Genomic DNA, 18282 nt, shown 5'->3' on the forward strand with positions numbered 1-18282 from the left:
TGTATTTAGCCGCTTCCTATTTTCTCCTAAATTCGGTTGAATTTAGTAGCTCCTTTTGGCAACCCTACTGTCTTCCTTTCTAACAGCCGCAACTATCCCCTCTCCCCCATCTTCTCCCCTTTTCCACCCATTATGCACTCATGTGATCATCCTTAATCATCAAGTAAGTATAATTATCTATTTTCATTTTTTTTATGTTTGTATCCTTCCTTTGATATAATTGCATAACTTTTATACATATAATTTGGATTTGTTGATAAATATTAATTATTGTTTACTAATTTTTTCAATAGGATGATAAATAGTGTAAAATGTTCATATTGTTAGTGGTTAATAATTATATGTATGTGCGCATTTGTAGATGGCATCCGATCGTAGTTGGATTGGTCGTAACCGGTTTAATGAGGCAAATTATTTAACGGAAGAATATAAAGCCGGTGTGGATAAATTCATTGAATTTGCTATAGAACATAGCGAAAAAGAAGATAACGGTCTTATAAAATGTTCGTGTCGAGATTGTGGAAATAAGTACTTTAAGAAGCCTAGTACCGTGAAAAATGATTTATATCGACATGGTATCATGCAATGGTATACTACAGGGATTGTCATGGAGAGAAAAATATATCACAAGTCGAGGTTGGAACGAGTTCTGGATATAGAGACGTTGATATGTATGATGCACATGATGAGGATGATTTTGATGATTGCGAGGGTTTTGAGGAAGAACCAAATGAAACGGCAAAAAAATTTTACACGATGGTGGATACTGCTTCTGAACCAATTTATCCAAATAATTCCAATTTTACAACATTGGAGTTCTCAATGAAGTTGCTTGAGTGGAAAAATAAGCATAATTGCAGTAATAATGGCTTTGATGACTTGCTCCATCTCATTGGATTGGTATTACCCGATGATCATAAATTGCCCGAAAAGTACTACAACATGCGAAAGATGATTAAAGGATTGCATATGGAGTATGAAAATTTTGATGCTTGCGAGAATGATTGCATGTTATTTTACAAGGAATATAGTGGTAAGACAAAGTGTGATATATGTAATGGAGAAAGATACCAGAGGCAGAAAGATCCTAAAAAATAGAAGATTCCACAAAAAATCTTGCATTACTTTCCTATTACCATGAGATTGCAGCGTCTATTCATGGCCAAGACTACTACAAAAGCTATGAGATGGCACCATGATAGAATTGTAGTTGAAGGTGAACTAAGTCACCCAGCGGATGGAGATGAATGGAAACAATTTGATCGAAGATTTCATAGATTTTCAAAAGAGATTCGAAATGTAAGACTCGGGCTCTCTACAGATGGATTTGACCCCTTTCGAGACAAGCACACGAAGGAGTATACAGTATGGCCTGTGGTGGTTGTTGTTTACAACCTGCCTCCCTCTATGTGTACAAAGGCTCCATATATGTTCATGCCTCTTCTTATCCCCGGACCGACAGATCCGACAAAAGACTTACATGTTTATCTTAGACTTTTGATTGATGAATTGAAAGTGTTGTGGCATACCGGGGTTGAAACATATGACATGTTCTCATGCACAAATTTTATCATGAAGGCAGCACTGTTATGGACGATTAGTGACTTTCCTGGACTTGCCATGCTTAGAGGGTGGTCCACCAAAGGTAAATTATCATGTCCAGTTTGTATGGGAGAAGTAAAAGGTAAACAACTCAAACACTGTGGCAAAATAAGTTTTTATGGCACTGCTCGATATTTTTTGGAGTCAGACAATCCCCTACGAAGGAGTACTAAATTTGGAATTGTAGAGACACGATCAGTTTGTTCTAGACATTCAGGGGGCAAGGCCAAGGTGATGTGTGAGCAGATACAGTTCCCCCCTCCGGGAAAGTCACATAAGAAAAAACCAAGAGATTATGGGGTGACACATAATTGGACACATTTTTCTCCATTTTTTGAGCTTCCATATTGGGAGACACTTAGCCTTCGTCACAATATTGACATTATGCACACAGAAAAGAATGTATTTGACAATATTTTTTACACAATTCTTGGTGATGGAAAGAAGACCAAAGATAACACAAAATCAAGAAAAGATTGTCAAGAATTACGTGTACACCGTGAGTTGTGGATTCGAGGTGATGGCACTGAACCCCATGCACCATACACACTTTCAAAGGAACAAGTTCATAAGTTGTTCAAGTGGATTGAGTCATTGAAACTTCCAGATGGCTATGTCTCAAATATATCCAGGTGTGTGAATTGGGTAAAAAATTGCATTCGTGGTATGAAATCACATGACGGTCATGTCTTCATGCAAAAATTGTTACCTATTGTTTGTCGTGACCTTCTTCCGAAGCATGTAGCTGATCCTATAATTGAATTGTGCAACTTCTTTCAAGATTTATGCTCTTCAAATCTCAAGTACTCAGATTTGGAAAAAATGGAGAAAGATATAGTGAGGATAATGTCCAAACTTGAAACAATTTTCACTCCTGGTTTTTTTGATCCTATGGAGCATTTGCCATTACATTTAGCAACCGAGTATAAGTTGGGTGGGCCAGCTAATGGGCATTGGATGTATTTCATTGAAAGATATTTGCTCAACTTAAAATTGAAAGTGGGAAACAAAGCTCGAGCGGAGGGTTCGATGGCACAACGCTATATTGAGGAGGAATGTGTACACTTTTGCACGTTGTATTTTGATTCCAAAAATGGAATGATGCGTAATAAATTAAGAAGAAACGAGGCCCCTCGAATGTTTCATGATGACAATTTGTTAGAAGTGTACACATATCCAACACATCCTAGTCTACGGACTAAAGATAAAATGTTGAGTGGTGATGAATATGAACTAGTGGCATACTATGTTCTTATTAATTCGCCGGAGGTTGCAAAGTACTTGCGGTAAGATATTTTTAGTATTACTTTTGCAATTTAATTTAGTTTACAATATAAGTTTTGATTGTTTTAATTTGAATATATATAGTGGATTCCAAAAGTTGGTAGAACGACAATACCCACATTTTAATGATGCGGAAAAGGAAAATTTTCAAAAAGAACAATTTAGAGCTTGGTTCGAAAGAAGGGTATGCATTTCATTTTATAAATGTACATATATTTACAAATTTTGGATACATTAATTTTCTCACATATTATTTTAGGTCAAAGATGATGAGAAGCTCAAGGAAAAATTCATAGACCTAATAAGAGGTCCATTGAATAAAGTGGAGTCTTATAAAGCATGCAAGTGCAATGGTTACAAATTTGATTGCGTAAACGCAAATGAGCTCACTTCACCAAATTCCGGTGTGATTGTCATAGGTGAGAAATTTATTTTTTTCTTAATATCCTAGTTGTACCTTTTCATTTCCATTTATTCTTAAATTTAATACATTTATAATTGTAGGGACTTCTTATAAAGAAAGTTATGGAAACTATTACGGAAGAATAGAAGAAATTTTCAAACTCTTATATCATAATGGACATAAAGTAATGGTCTTCAAATGTGATTGGTTTGATCATACAAAACATGTCAAAGTTGATAAACATCGGATGACAACTGTGGATGTGAAATCAAAACTAAATGCCGAAGATGTTTTTGTGTTGGCTAGTCAAGCCCATCAAGTATACTATGCACCGAATATTTTGAATGCGAAATCATCATGGTACACGGTTCTAACAACGAAGAGACGACTAGTTAATGAAAGTGTGTCAACTCAAGAAAGGAACAAAATTGATGATGATGCTCTACAAAATGAAGTGTCAAATGCTTCATCATCACACGTCAAAAGAGTTATTGTTCGTGATCCCTCATATTTTTTTATTGACTTGAGGATGTTTGAAAATGACTATTCAATGGATGACAATGGGGAAGAAGAAAATAAAAAAATGAAGAAGACGAAGACGAAGACTCCAATGAGAACGAAAATGATGAATTAAGTGATAACGATGATTTAGTGTAATTTGACACTTTTTATGAAATATGTACGAAAAATATTTTTATTAGTTTAACTGATTTAATTTGAGTTTATTTAAATATATGTTAGATTTATTTATGTTAGATTTAAATATATGTTAGATTTATTTATATATTTTTTGTTATGTTGAACTAAAATAGGGGATGTGTTAAACTAAAGTAGGGGATTTATACAGAAGGGCAGGGGAGCCAAAATATAATGGTACATGTAAATTCGACCGCAACTAGTCAAATTTGTGTGACGGCTAAATTCGACCGGTGTCCGTCAATTAAATGTTTGATATATAAACAGATTCATCTCAGTTTTACTTTTTTCATCGCCGCCTCATTAGATAAAATAGGGTTTCTCTCAACTTGAACTTGCTGAAACTGGGAATCCAAATCCATGGCTCAAGAGGGCTCGAGTTTGTTTATCAAAGAGATAATCCGTTCACAGGTTTGACCATCTCCCTCCCTCCCTCCTACCCCCTCTCTCTCTCCCCCCCTCTCCCTCCATGGCTCAAGAGGGCTCGAGTTTGTGTTATGAAACTGATGAAACTTTTCCTCTATATAAACCTTAATTTGCTTCTCTGTCTTTGACTTTGTCTCTATATAAACCCTAATTTGGGGGTTTTGTATTTAGGGCTTTTCTATATTTTAAGGGTTTTGATTTTTTACTGATTTTTAATTTTATTTTCTAGGGTTTGTTTGATATTTATTGTAAAATTAGGGGTTTATGTGATCTTAATTAGGGGTTTTAATTACTATTTATTTTGCAGGTGGTTTGGGCTGGTCCAAAATCACGGAAGGGTAAAGAAAAGGAGTGTGATGAAGAAAGTTTTGTGGAAAGGACTAACGAGGGTGGTCAAAGCAGCCGCAAGATTGTATTTGAGAGGAAAAGGCGAAACTGCTCTGAAGGGGACTACTCGAGGAAACCGGCACGAGATGCAAGGCCAACGGTTCATTTTCTTCTTAACGAGAAAGGGTAAGAGATATTATGCAAACTTAAATTTTTCTAAAATTTAAGTTCCAAGTGTACCAAATCCTTATATAAACGTTATCCTAATGATTTTACGGTAATGTTCTGTTCGAGTCTTCCCTTTTTTGTTTTTTTAGATAAATTGTATACGAGATGAGATGTTAAGAAAAAAATAAGGGTAAGGCTGTTGGTGCTGCTTTCAGTGAGAAAGCACTTTCTACGGCCACCTAAACTGTTAAGAGAGTTTTATGCTAACAAGATAATAGAACAAGAGAAGCAGGTAGCTATGTTGCAGCAGCAGCAACAGTAGTGCCAAATGTGAGGAAAATACTCACAATTTCGGAACACTACTGGTATAAATTTCAGGAGAAAAAAAAGAGACAGTTTACTTTAATTTCAGAACACTGCTGGTATAAATTTCAGAACACTGCTGGTATAAAATTATAAAATGACTTGTTGTAGTATAAACTTTAAGTTATAAGTGAAAATTTAAAAAATTTATGTCCGTTTTATTCGGGTGAAAGGTGAAAATTGGGCTTTGTCTGGCTGCTATTGTACACATGATTGTGCACATGATTTTCATAAAGATGCATCTCATATATGATAAGTATATACAAATACTTATAAACATGATAATTGCTGAGCTCACATCTGATTTTTTGATCCATCTAGTGTTTTACCTTTAGGTGCAACTGGTGGTCTCCATTGAATCCTTGTTATATGTATGCAAGAGATATAGTATCACACAAACATAATCAAATCAGCTGGATTTTTTTATTAAAGGAATCTACGAGAATCGAATAGTTGTTGATTTCCTTGTTTAGGAAAGATTCTGATTAAATAACAATGATTATTTCCCTATTTTGTAGTAACTAGCATAATAACACGTGTCATAATAAATTCAGTTACTTATCATTATTAGACTTTCGAACAATTTTTGCCTCACCCCTAACTCCTATGTGTACACTTAAGAATTAACATTCGGTATTTATCCAACTTAGTTGATGACAGAAGTTATAGGGTATTTTTAATCCCCTGCAACTGCAGTCTGTTTGCATTTATAATAAGATTACAAATTAAGGATCTTATGGGAGACATTATTTTGATACTTTTATACTAGTTGCATTGTAATATGTTAACTTAGTAGAAATTTGAGGATGCTATGTGTAACAAGTTTATATTCTAACATGAGAACATGCTTGATTATCCTGCTTGACTGACTTTTAAAAAGTTTAATTTATTTTATAACCCTTTGCCTCCTGTAAAATAATTATATATGTGTATATAAACTACTTACTCTATATTCCACTAGCCAGGCAGTTTATATCAGAATGCTAAAATTAGCCAGGCAATAAATTTATTTTTGTTATTTGTTACAGCTTCTTGGAAAATACACCGAAGAAAACTTTAGGGCACATTGTTCGCATGAAATTTGATGAAGATACTATCTGGACAAAGAGAGCTACACGCGAAGCTTTTTACAACTCATGTATCAAGAACTTTAAAGTAAGTAAACACCTTCACTTTTTCCTTTCACATAATACAATGCAATTTACACGTTTTATTCTTTTTCCTTTCATCTAACACTATGCAATACATCTAAAATTTACGGTTCTGTTTGTTTTTTGAATTAATACTGTTCCATTTGGTTTGACAGGAGTATTATGCTTATCCCTTTCCTTATGATGATGAAGACGGGGACCAAGTTGTGAGGGCGTATCTGCATAGGAATTGGAAGTCTTATCTTGGTGCTGAGAGAAGCCGACTCGTGGACAAAGTGAAGCAGCTATTGGAATGTGGATATACTGAGAAGGATTTTAATATTAGGGATGACGGATTGAAGCCATACTACTACTCCCGGCGCACATGGAATTCTATGTGCGATTATTGGGAAGATGAAGTTTTTAAAAAATGGTCCACTAATTCCCAGATTGCCCGAAGTAAGGTAGAGTTTGTTTCCCGCAGCAGGGCCAAATCATTTGAGCAGAGACGTCAGGTAGGATTCTCTCTTGTAAATAGATTAATTAATCTGCATTTTCATTTTCTATTGCCTCAAAACTATATCATGAATTATTTTCATTTGATAGGAAATAAATGAAGAAAGAGAGGCTAGAGGAGAGTTGCCTATCTCCGAAGATGAATTCATGGGTATGGTGTATGATCCCACTCAACCAGCTGTGCAAGATCTGCAGGTATGGGTATTGTACTCATTCTTTTAGACTGTTGTTCTCACAGTCAATAATTCCCAGATGATTTGCTTAATCACTCCAATATTCTACTATATATCTCCCTTATATAATCTCATGGAGAACACTTTTTATACTATTTCAACCATATTATTAAATCCTGGGAGATTGTGGTATAAAATACTTAACCAAAATGAACTAGAAAGTAATTAAAAATAAATAGAGGACATGATTATGATAAGGCCTGAAGTATAAATAAAAAAGTATAAGCTATATATAGATATTTTGGAATCTGGAGATCTTATAATCTTTGCAAACAAACATAGCCTTATAATTGTCTAAAATTTTAGAAAGGATGACATATTCAAGAAGGCAGCTAGAGGCTTATACAAATTGTTGAAACAAAGAAATTATGACAGTTCAGTAACTAATTCCACAAATTAAAGATATTCCTTAAGGCCTGAGAAAGATGAAAAATAAGTTTTAAATATATCATTATAGCATCTATTGTTGCTGGAAAAATATCAAACAATACATGCTACTTGCAGTATCCACCTTGTAATCCTTAACTGATATTAGTGACTAATTACTGTTATCAGCCAATGGTGTAAATTAATTGTAATTCTAGCTAGTCTGTTCTTTTGAATGTATAATGTACAGAGGAATTCAAGATTTCATATTGGGAGACACGTGTTAATTTGTCTCATATTGGATTTATGATAATCTGCCTCATTAAGATGGATTTGTTTATGGGTGTGTGTGTGTGAACTGACGTGTATAGTTTCAATTATTGCTTAATTTATTTATTAGATAAGATGGATTTCTTGTTTTTAATTTTTGCAGGAAAAAATAAAGAAGGTGCGACTTGAATTGGCACCTGATTTCAAGCTTCTTGAAGAACCGACATCCCCTCGTAGCCTAAAGGAATTTCATCAAAAAAAAGAGGTTATTGTGTTGGCCACGGCAAGATCCCCAAGGAAAGGGAGGATCAGCCTTCATCCACAAGACAGTTTGGCTGAGCTTCTGGGCGCAAGGGATGCGGCGTAAGTGATAAAGAAACGCAAGGTGGTGAAACTTCAATCTGCAGTTGATGTTCCAGATGAGATATACAAGATGATGTCAGAGATCTTAGATGCGGTGTGGGAGATGGTTCGTTCTTTACCCACGCATGAGGTGAAGCAAACTGTTCTGAACGAGGAGGTGCGTTAATTAGCTTATGCTGCTCTTCCGAACCCGAGTAAAGAACCACTGCACAATCATTACGTAAGGGCAGCAACTGCTTTGCTTGGTCCGATTTTGGAGAAGAATGACAAGATAATTATAGAGGTAACATACCATTCTTTTACAGCTTTTATAGCTTCTTTCATAAATTTGGATTTCATTAAACATAAAGGTAGTCAGATGGTAAGTGCGCAAAAGGTGAACAAAGTATGTACTGGGGTAAATAAAATAAGTGCAGAAAAAGTAGGATTAAGGGATAAATTTCCTGAATTTTATTGTAAGTAAATCTTATTTCTGCTATGCTCAGCTAGCTTTAATAAGCCTTTTAAAATGTCCTTCTCTCTCTAAATATATGAACACCAAGTCAACAAGTAGAAAATTATAGAAATTAGTTACATAATATTATATGTTGTTTTGACACATAATTAAATATATATATATAAGAAGTGTTGTACCAGAAATGAATAGGGACCTAGTTGGTGGAACTATATTTACAGCTGATTACCTATATATAAAAGTAATATTGATCAAGAAGTGTAGGGATTTTCTGGCTGCAAAACCTGCTTTTGGAGATTTAAAGAACTCTCGATACAAGAAAATTTAGACATATGTGATACTTGATCAGTTCTTCACTTGCCTAACATTTTAGGATATTTACCTATTATGCATGCACTTTAGAATGGAATGATTTGAGCCATCTCATGAGTCATACTCCAACGAAATGAGTAATTTGATGTTGACTAATTAAATTTGGGTTGAATTATTGTTATTTGAGTATAACTGCATGTTTAAATTACATTGTGATTAGAATTCGAGCTATAGGTTGCTTGCATACATGACCAGTGTACATGACCAGTAGAGGAACCAGCGCTGAGAGTCTTGGATTTAACTAGTTACTATCTGCTATCATCAGACATTAAGCAATCTTTTTTTTGATCCAGGGAAAATGTTTCAGTTACACATTAGTTACAGATGGCTAATTACTTTTACCATTCCGTATCCCAATAGATGTTTAGGGATGCATTTCAACAAATGATCTTTTTCTTTTTATAATTTTATCATCACTACCTAAAGCTGTGGTGATCATAATGCTAGCTGCACAATTATTATGTTTTACGATGTTTATTGTGTATAGATTATGTATATATGCATCTATCGAGTTTAGAAGATACACAAATATACATGGTTTGATATTCTTGATTTTCATGTTACAGCTTATATGTTGAACTCTTAGAAATATCGTAAATGCAATCTCAGAGAGAAAGATTGAACTATTAGATAAAATCTTGCTATAATGATGGAGCTATGAAGGTGGTCCTGATGAACGATGAAATCTTGCTATAATGTGTTCAAGTTCTAGTTATTAAAAGTCTGATATGTTTCTGCAGGGATCTGTTCTTCTAGGTAATTTTTCTATTTTTTGAGCTACTTGTTATATTTATTATCCAGAAGTCCCTCACGTCTCCCTAAAACATAACCAATATAGTCTTAGTCTTAAATTCTGTTATAGTCTTTATACCTTCCGAAACTGATATCTGCCTCTTCACCAACACAGAAATACATAATGTTTTAAATGAATTATTACTGACGTTGATAAAGCAATGATCAAATACCAACAAGTTATGAGAAATGCTTCTGCTAAGAAACGAAGCAGCCTTCTACATGTTTGTGAAAATGTCGTAATGAATTACGAATTACGAAAACGAAAATGTGGGCTTTCCTGAGACACCCAAGTTTTAAGAATCAAGAAATGGTGAAAGTCCAAATATGGATTTTTACGTTGATGCTTGTGGAAACAAGAAACTAATTCTGGGATGTAATTTAAAGCAGTAGCAGTGTTTTCAAGAGGACAAAAAAGTTGATTCAAGGAAAGGTCTTCGCTCCAAAAATAAATTACTTCAACTTAGATTTCTTGCTTAACCAAGCAAATGGAAGATTAATTTTTAAAATAAACATCCGTAGGGTTGGATCGTCGAAAAAATTATTTTAAAAATTAATCTTGTAAATCGGGAACGAGTCTCGTTGTCTAGAGGAGTACTTTCACTGGATTTTTCTAATCCTTACTTGCAAGATGAATTTAAAATTTTTTAATAATTTTTTCTTATGACTAAAATTGATATATATTAACATCCGTATGGTTGGATCGTCGAAAAAATTATTTTAAAAATTAATCTTGTAAATCAGGAACGAGTCTCGTTGTCGGAAGGGGTACTTTTACTGGATTTTTCTAATCCTCATGTGCAAGATGAATTTCAAATTTTTCAATATTTTTTTCAAATGACTAAAATTGATATATCTTAACATCGTATGGTTGGATCATCGAAAAAATCATTTTAAAAATTAATCTTGTAAATCGGGGACGAGTCTCGTTGTCTAAAGGAGTACTTTTACTGGATTTTTCTAATCCTGACGTGCAAGATGAATTTCAAATTTGTTAATAATTTTTTCTTATGACTAAAATTGATATATCTTAACATCTGTATGGTTGGATCGTCAAAAAAATCATTTTAAAAATTAATCTTGTAAATCAGGAACGAATCTCGTTGTTTGGATGGGTGCTTTTACTGGATTTTTTTAATCCTAATGTGCAAGATGAATTTTAATTTTTTTATTAATTTTTTTAAATGACAAGAATTAATATATCTTAACATCCGTACAGTTGGATCGTCGAAAAAATCATTTTAAAAATTAATCTTTTAAATCGGGAGCGAGTCTCGTTGTCTAGAGGAGTACTTTTACTCGATTTTACTAATCCTGACGTGCAAGATGAATTTCAAATTTTTTAATAATTTTTTAATACGACTAAAATTGATATATCTTAACATCCGTACGGTTGGATCGTCGAAAAAATCATTTTAAAAATTAATCTTGTAAATCGGGAACGAGTCTCGTTGTCGGGAGAGGTACTTTTACTGAACTTTTCTAATCCTGACTTGCAAGATGAATTTTAAATTTTTTTAAAAATTTTTCTTAAGACTAGAATTGATATATCTTAACATCCGTACCGTTAAATCGTCAAGAAATCATTTTAAAAATTAATCTTGTAATCTTCTTAATAGGTTGGTAAAGGATAAGCATCATCCAAATTATCCCAAATTGTTTGAGTTTTGTATAGAAGTCAGAAACAAACTGTTGTCCTTGGTTTAATTCAGCCAACTTATGTTCCAATGAAGAGATTTGGGGCATGGAAATATAACCAAATTGTTTTTCCAAGTCTTTCCAAATAGCTCGTGCTGTTTTTAGGAACAAAACGCTACGAGCAATGTTATCATCAAGGTTATACAACAACCAGGAAATAACTAGGTCATTACACCGTTCCCAGGCCTTGTAATCTGGGGATGACACATCAGGTGCACATATTGTACCATTCACAAAGCCTAGTTATTTTTGGCAAACAAAGTGAGCATCATGCTTCTTTTACATTTAGTAAAACCATCGCCATTAAACTTGACTGAAACAAGTTGATTTGTAGACGAATCTGAAGGATGAATATAGTAGATACTTACAGGATCCTGATTAGTCTGGATCACTCTAGTATTATCTTGATCAGAATGAGTAGTTGTCGGAGAAGTCATTGTTTATAATCACACCAATGTGAAGATCACAACGATTTCAACACTATTCTAATTGAGGTGTGTTAAACAGATTTGATGAAGAAAATCATAGAAATTACGCAATTAACACAATCAAGCATTCTCAGAATTAGTTCTTAATCACAATGATACATCATGATTATAATCGCAAAGAAGCAAAGAAGCAATTAACAATTTCAGCGATTAAGAGATCAGAAAAGCTACGATTCAGAGATCGAAGAATCAGTTTAGAGATTTAACAAACAGTTTAGAGATTGAAGAAATAATCTAGAGATCAAACAAAAAGTTTAGAAATCGAAACTACGATTCAGAGATTGAAAACACCTGATTGAAGTGTTTAGAGATCGAGATAATGATTCAGAGATTGAAAACACTTGATTGATCCGATCGAGAAGATCTGTGAAAGATTCAAATCCAGGAATTAAATTGAAACTCGCTCTGATACATGTTAGATTTGCAGATCTTCTATATTATTCAGCAAGTATTCATGAAGAACATCAAGAGCTCTCATTGCTTTATCAGGAAGTAAAAATGTACAAGTGCAAAACTAATTCTATACAAGCTAAACTAAGTAACTTATTACAAATGTTGTTATTGTTTTTGCTTCAACTTAGATTTCTTGCTTAACGAAGCAAATGGAAGGGAGGTCTTAACATAGAAGATCAGGACAAGAAATGGGTTGCCATTTATCGTCAACTTGCACCTATTATCAAAAAAGAGTACTATGCTTTACTCGATTGTGATCATCATCCTCAACTGTATGTCAATAAAAAGCTTAAAGCCCACGAATTTCTCAGTATGTATCTCCTGATCAATTTTTATGTTTACTGCTATTTTCATGATAAATTAGTAAGAATACTTACTTAGTTGTGCTTAAATTAGTATTTCTAGGCATTTTTTCTTTTGGACTTTCCGTATGTTTGAGAAGAGCATTATTTGACAAATACATACGAAGGATTTATTACCTTTCGAATGCAATTTTGATTGCAGGATAATGATACTGTGATTTTAAACTTTGGAAAAATTATTTTATTTTTGTTAGATTTGCAGATCTTCTACATTATTCAACAAGTATTCATGAAGAACATCAAGAAGCTCTCATTGCTTAATCAGGAAGTAAAAATGTACAAGTGCAAAACTAATTCTATACAAGCTAAACTAAGTAACTTATTACAAATGTTGTTATTGTTTTTGCTATGTGGAGGTAATGTGGTTGTGCTGGATAAATAACCAACCAAACTTAGCTAGTGCCAAGCTGGAAAATGGGATGCTGTTTATCAACCAATAATTTTGTATTATAAAAACTCAAATTTGGGCATTTTAGTTTTAAAAAAGAGCAAGAGTTTAAAGACTAAACTACAACACTCTCTCTATTAGTTCCGTAAAGTTCCAGGCTATTCTAACTCACTATTGGACATGTACATATTACATAGTGACGTGCCTATATTACCGAGAATCGTGGGTGCACCTATTTATAGTTTTGTGTATAATCAAGCAGCTAGAGCTGTGTATTTATATTGTATAATGTATGATAGGTATTTACTTTGGGCTTTTGCCCCCCAAATTATATCCATGTACTCTTCCTTTTTCCATGTAGGCTCACTATTTAGGTGTTAATTGGTGTTTGTTTTTCATTCTATTAAGTTATTGCAGGGGAAAATGAAACAATTTATTTTGGTCTTTCTTTGTGGCATACAATTATTTTCTTTGTGGCATACAAATTATTTTCAGGGTACTCAAATTGTTTAAACTCAGGCTACTTATTGTAGCAACTATTGCAAGGTACGTTTTCTTAGACTTAAGTATAGAGATATTGATATGGATGCCCTAACAAACATGCCTGAATTAATGAGGCTATCTCGTCATATGGTATAAGCTCTATACTGCATGTAGTGTAAAATACTCCCTCCGTCCTAATTATCTGTCCTGTTTGACTTTTTGTGGTAATATTGACTCAAATTTCACCGTAAATTAAACATCAATCTTTCATTATTTTGAAAAACGGAAGAATATGTATTAAAGTAGATTACGTACACTTTCAAATGATATAATTTTTATAATTTTTTCGATTATATACTATATGAAATTTTTAGTCAAAATTAGGTCAATATGACCGCAAAAAGTCAAATAAGACAGATAAATTGGGGCGGAGGGAGTAAATTTATCTTAGATACCCAGACCAAAACATTGGTGATCGAGCTAGGAAAAAATGTGGCTTTGAACACCAAAAGTGGAGAATAAGTGGCCAATTGCTTGACCACCTCTTAGCACCATGTCAAAGCTACAAAATATATGTACGTTTAACATTTTATTAAGTACCATTACATGTATTTATCATGTGCAACTCTTTTATAATAATTTTTCATATGTACATCTGTAAGCCGTAAATATAGAGATTTGTCTCTTATTGGCAATCTATATATTGAAAATTGATTTTTAATTCGTTATACTTGATCATTTCAAATCATTCTAAAGATCTAGTATGCGTCTGTGTGGATATATTAACGTTGCGTGTAGTTGCTAGCCAATAAGGATGTGGCAGTGAATTGCAATTTAGAACCCTTATTTTCCATCATCATGTAGCATTCTAGAAATTGCTGCAAAAGTGAAGAAAAATAGCTGATTGTCATGATGCAATTGTGTATTCATGATCGGTGCTCAATAGAATAAGAAGAATAAAACATATGTATGATTATCTTTATATTGTTTATAGTTTTATTATTTTCCTGGGCATATAAATTATTAATGTAAATGAGGTGTGAAGTGTGTTTGGACCTTGAATACAATAGAGGTTCAATGTCATATTTAAGGCTCTAGAAATGTGAAATAAAATAAAAATGAAGAAGAATAGAGAATACAATTATTGATCATTTATTTTCTTCTTAATTGATATATAAAATAAAATCAGTGAGGCTCGAAAGAAAATTAGAAATTATTGTTTGGATATGTATCCTCTCATTGTTTTTATGCGCCAAAAGGTAGCACCATTTATGTTTAAGAATTTGTACTCTTTAGTGTTTAATAAGTTTTTCTATTTTAGTTTAAATATTTTTTGTTTTCCAGTTTTAAGCTAATGGGACTTTACACTCTGTCGTACAACATAATAGTTTACAACATAATAGTTCTGTGTAGAGTTGTCAGATGAAATGACCCATTCTTATAGCTCAACTTTACGTTACACTTTCATTGATTTAGAGAGAAATATATGATGAGAACCAATGAAGATGACTCAGGAATTACTTCGGACATAGATGCAAGTTGTTGAATGATACAAAAATAATGTTATTTTCATGTTCTACTTGTAGTGTTTGTGATATTAGTGATTAGTAACGTATAAACGATTTTTTAAAAATACAAATTATGACCTTGGAACCATTACCTTTAAACTTCTGCACGTAAATAGTCATATTATACAAACTTTTTGATAAGTTCATCTATTGAAAACGGGGGCATGGTGGATTGTTTCTTTTGTATCAATAGTTTGTCTTAACCACAATCCAGCAATTCAGGAGTGTTCTTCATTTTTTAGGAAACCGAGAAGTGCTTAATTGACAAACGTGTATGTTAATTTCTCTCAATGTTTAATACCTTTATTCAAATTTTACATTTTAGCCCATAGTTACACTTGATGCTGACACTGTGCAAAGGTGAAACATAAAATTTGTTCACAATTTGAAAAGTTTGACAAGAGCATAATGTTGTTCCTGGCATTTAGTGTCACACTCCTGCACTTTAAATTTCAGCAATGACATGAACCAACTTCTCAATTAAAACAGAAGAAAGAACTCAAAGGTTCAACTATGAGAAAATGGTTGCTCGAGAATATATATTTTGAAGGATTTTTATGTGCAGCGGCAGTTGATGAATATTATAATAAAATAATGTATAAACTATGAGCAAAACTGGTAAGTCGAATCATTCGTCTAATAATCAAGTTGATTACATAATTAAGAGGTGGGTATCTTTCATAGATATTAGTGGAGAAAAATTCAAAAAAGATATGTATCAATTATGGTTAACTAATGACATGCACTGCTCAACATTAGCTTCTGGTTATAATCTTTAATATATTTATGCTCATTTTTGAAATATTGGAAGGAAAAACTAATATATATTTTACTTTTAAAAAAATATCATTAGTTTTTATTGGTTATTAATTAATTTCATAACGTTAATTTTAAACCCCCACCCCCACATCACTATTATCTATTTTTTCTCACTCTTTTTCTCAATTAATTGGTCGTAGTACCAAATTGTCCCAAACTCCTAAAATTCCGGTTTTCTGTCGGATTCAATTCTAACTTTATTCCTAAAAGTTTGATATTTTGATTGAAATAGAATCCCAGTATCTCAGTCATTCACCCTCAAAATTCAAATTTTATTCCGAAAATTTTTCCCCCTTTTTCACCACTATCTCTAAAATCTCCCCATATTAATTTGCGAGAATAATCTCAAGTTATTGAAGACAAGTAAGAGTTAATCATGAACGAAATCATACGCCTGATAAGATTGTTGAGCAATATGTGAAAGCCAAGAAGAACACTTTAAAATCGAGAAAACTGCAGTTCGAGGACCCAACTCGAATGTTGTGAATGTTTCACCCAAATCGTGTAAGATTTCTTATTTGTTTAATGTTTTGTGTATTTTAAGTTTGTAATTTAGATTATTGTTTGAATGTTGCGAGTTTTGTAGCACCGTATATCATCACAATGATTCATATTCCAGCAGCACTAAGATAATGTTTTGCGGATTATTTTCCGGGAGAAATTAAACAGACTTCACTTCTGCTGGTGAGAACACTACTACTTATTTTTAGGTAGGTTGTCTGATGCAGATAGAGTGTTCTACTCCTACAGACTTGGGCTATAGGGCTTTACTGTGCATTTTACATATTCCAGCAGCACTAAGATAATATTTTACATATTTTACATATGCAGTAACCCTGACAATATAAATGTTGTTTCCCTTAATTTGTAGGCTAAATGGTTTGTATTTGAATACAAGCCTATATATTTATCTGATTCTAGTTTCTGTCGTATTATTTGTATCGAAATGTAAAATGGATTAACGATGGCAGCTGCTAGTGCTTAGACTTGGACAAGATACAGGATATTTTCCCAGGTTTGTGGGTTGGGCTCCAAGCATTGTGTACTGTTGTAGAACTACTTTCAATGTGGAACTTGACAAGAATAGAAGTTCAGCTATGTACCATGTTATCTCCACAGGCGCCTTCACTTTCACTCGCTTCTTATTACATAGTAACCACTAGCTTGATCATCCATTCTTTTCCCACAACATTTTGTTAGTCCACTGGGAGACAATGATGATACTAATCAATATCAAGGGTTTGAACAGGTGTTCGTTGCAATGCTGGTGGACAATTTCTTATACCCCTTTTCCGCGCTGCGTTCTCATTTTTCTCAGTCTATCAATTGGTCTGGTATTCGGTACCACTTGAAGAATGGGAAAATACACATGGCATGTTATTCTGTTCTTGTCAACTTTCTCTTTATTGGTTATTGGTATGGAAGGTTCCAGTTTAAAATCAGGAAATTTTTACTTAATCTATGGTTCTGATTCACTTATTCAAAAGATGGCCACTTCTTCTGTATTAATATGTTAGTACTGGTATGTATTTTTGATAATTTATTTAGTGATGTGCTATATATTCTTTGCAAGATCTGAGCACTAGTGAACGGAACTTGAAATAAGCTGTTGATTTTTGTTAACAATCTGAATTATGGTTTTGGCAGATTGAAAGAATTATAGTCTAAAACTTTGACTCACTGGCGGGATCCAAAGAAATTGGACGTATAGAACTGCATTTCAACCAAAAGAAAACATGTGATTATATCTGTTGTGCATTTGATAGTCAGTAAGGACTTGCAAATATTATATTTCTCATGATCTGATGGCGATGAAGGCCTTCAACACAAATTTAGTTCCAATCATTTTTGACCCTTGTTAAGACAGCTGATTAGTCTCATAGATTGATTTGCCAGGGTCGTTGATTCACATCCATTCAATTAATTGATTGTTTTTTTTCTTTATTCTAACCTCCCTTATGAGGCTGGTCTTGTAACGATTGTTCCCTAAATTTTTGATACATTTGAAGAAAGAATATTGGTAATTTCATACCTTCGAAAATTGAAAGGAAACTTTGTGATATCTTGCGGTAATTTGTCGTGCATCTGATTGAATGATATTTTTTTTCTCGTTCAAGCTTCTTATCTTATGACTAGCAGTAATGATTTATGAGCCTGAGGTTGCCTGAATTCATGATATTATGCCCTTCATAAAACAGAAGCTCAGGCGACCAGAGACAAGGTAGCATACGAATTATAGAAGTAAATTTTTCTTGCAT

At 33.2% G+C, this 18282-nt stretch overlaps 2 protein-coding genes across 4 annotated transcripts in view; both read left to right on the forward strand.

Moving 5' to 3' along the window:
- The first annotated feature begins 1137 nt into the window (after positions 1 to 1137).
- Positions 1138 to 3923, forward strand: LOC141679297 (uncharacterized). Its single transcript, XM_074485799.1, has 4 exons — positions 1138 to 2888; positions 2971 to 3070; positions 3146 to 3305; positions 3391 to 3923. Exons 1-4 carry the CDS (start codon positions 1138 to 1140, stop codon positions 3921 to 3923), a joined length of 2544 nt encoding a protein of 847 aa, XP_074341900.1.
- A 338-nt stretch (positions 3924 to 4261) lies between these two features.
- Positions 4262 to 18282, forward strand: part of LOC141676992 (uncharacterized) — a 33265-nt gene continuing 19244 nt past the window's right edge. The window contains exons 1-7 of one of the 3 annotated variants that reach the window (XR_012557279.1): positions 4262 to 4396; positions 4719 to 4924; positions 6298 to 6424; positions 6576 to 6914; positions 7006 to 7110; positions 7948 to 8430; positions 9540 to 9637. Coding sequence is in view for 1 of the 3 variants with exons in the window: in XM_074482723.1 (XP_074338824.1) it covers positions 4346 to 4396; positions 4719 to 4924; positions 6298 to 6424; positions 6576 to 6914; positions 7006 to 7110; positions 7948 to 8151 (1032 nt within the window). In the remaining 2 variants the exon portion in view is untranslated. Of the gene's footprint in view, positions 4397 to 4718; positions 4925 to 6297; positions 6425 to 6575; positions 6915 to 7005; positions 7111 to 7947; positions 8678 to 9539; positions 9638 to 18282 lie in introns of those variants that run through there. The other 2 variants (XR_012557278.1, XM_074482723.1) reach the window with 2 other exon arrangements.

The sequence above is a fragment of the Apium graveolens genome, chromosome 8 (assembly GCF_009905375.1).
Source record: "Apium graveolens cultivar Ventura chromosome 8, ASM990537v1, whole genome shotgun sequence".
Classification (NCBI taxonomy): Eukaryota; Viridiplantae; Streptophyta; class Magnoliopsida; order Apiales; family Apiaceae; genus Apium; species Apium graveolens.

Excerpts from the sequence above, each read along its gene's own strand:
- LOC141679297 (XM_074485799.1), top strand. The coding sequence starts at position 1,138 with ATGAGATTGCAGCGTCTATTCATGGCCAAGACTACTACAAAAGCTATG. Across the intron at positions 2,889-2,970 it reads GAGGTTGCAAAGTACTTGCG|TGGATTCCAAAAGTTGGTAG; the intron begins GTAAGATATTTT and ends GAATATATATAG. Across the intron at positions 3,306-3,390 it reads TTCCGGTGTGATTGTCATAG|GGACTTCTTATAAAGAAAGT; the intron begins GTGAGAAATTTA and ends TTATAATTGTAG.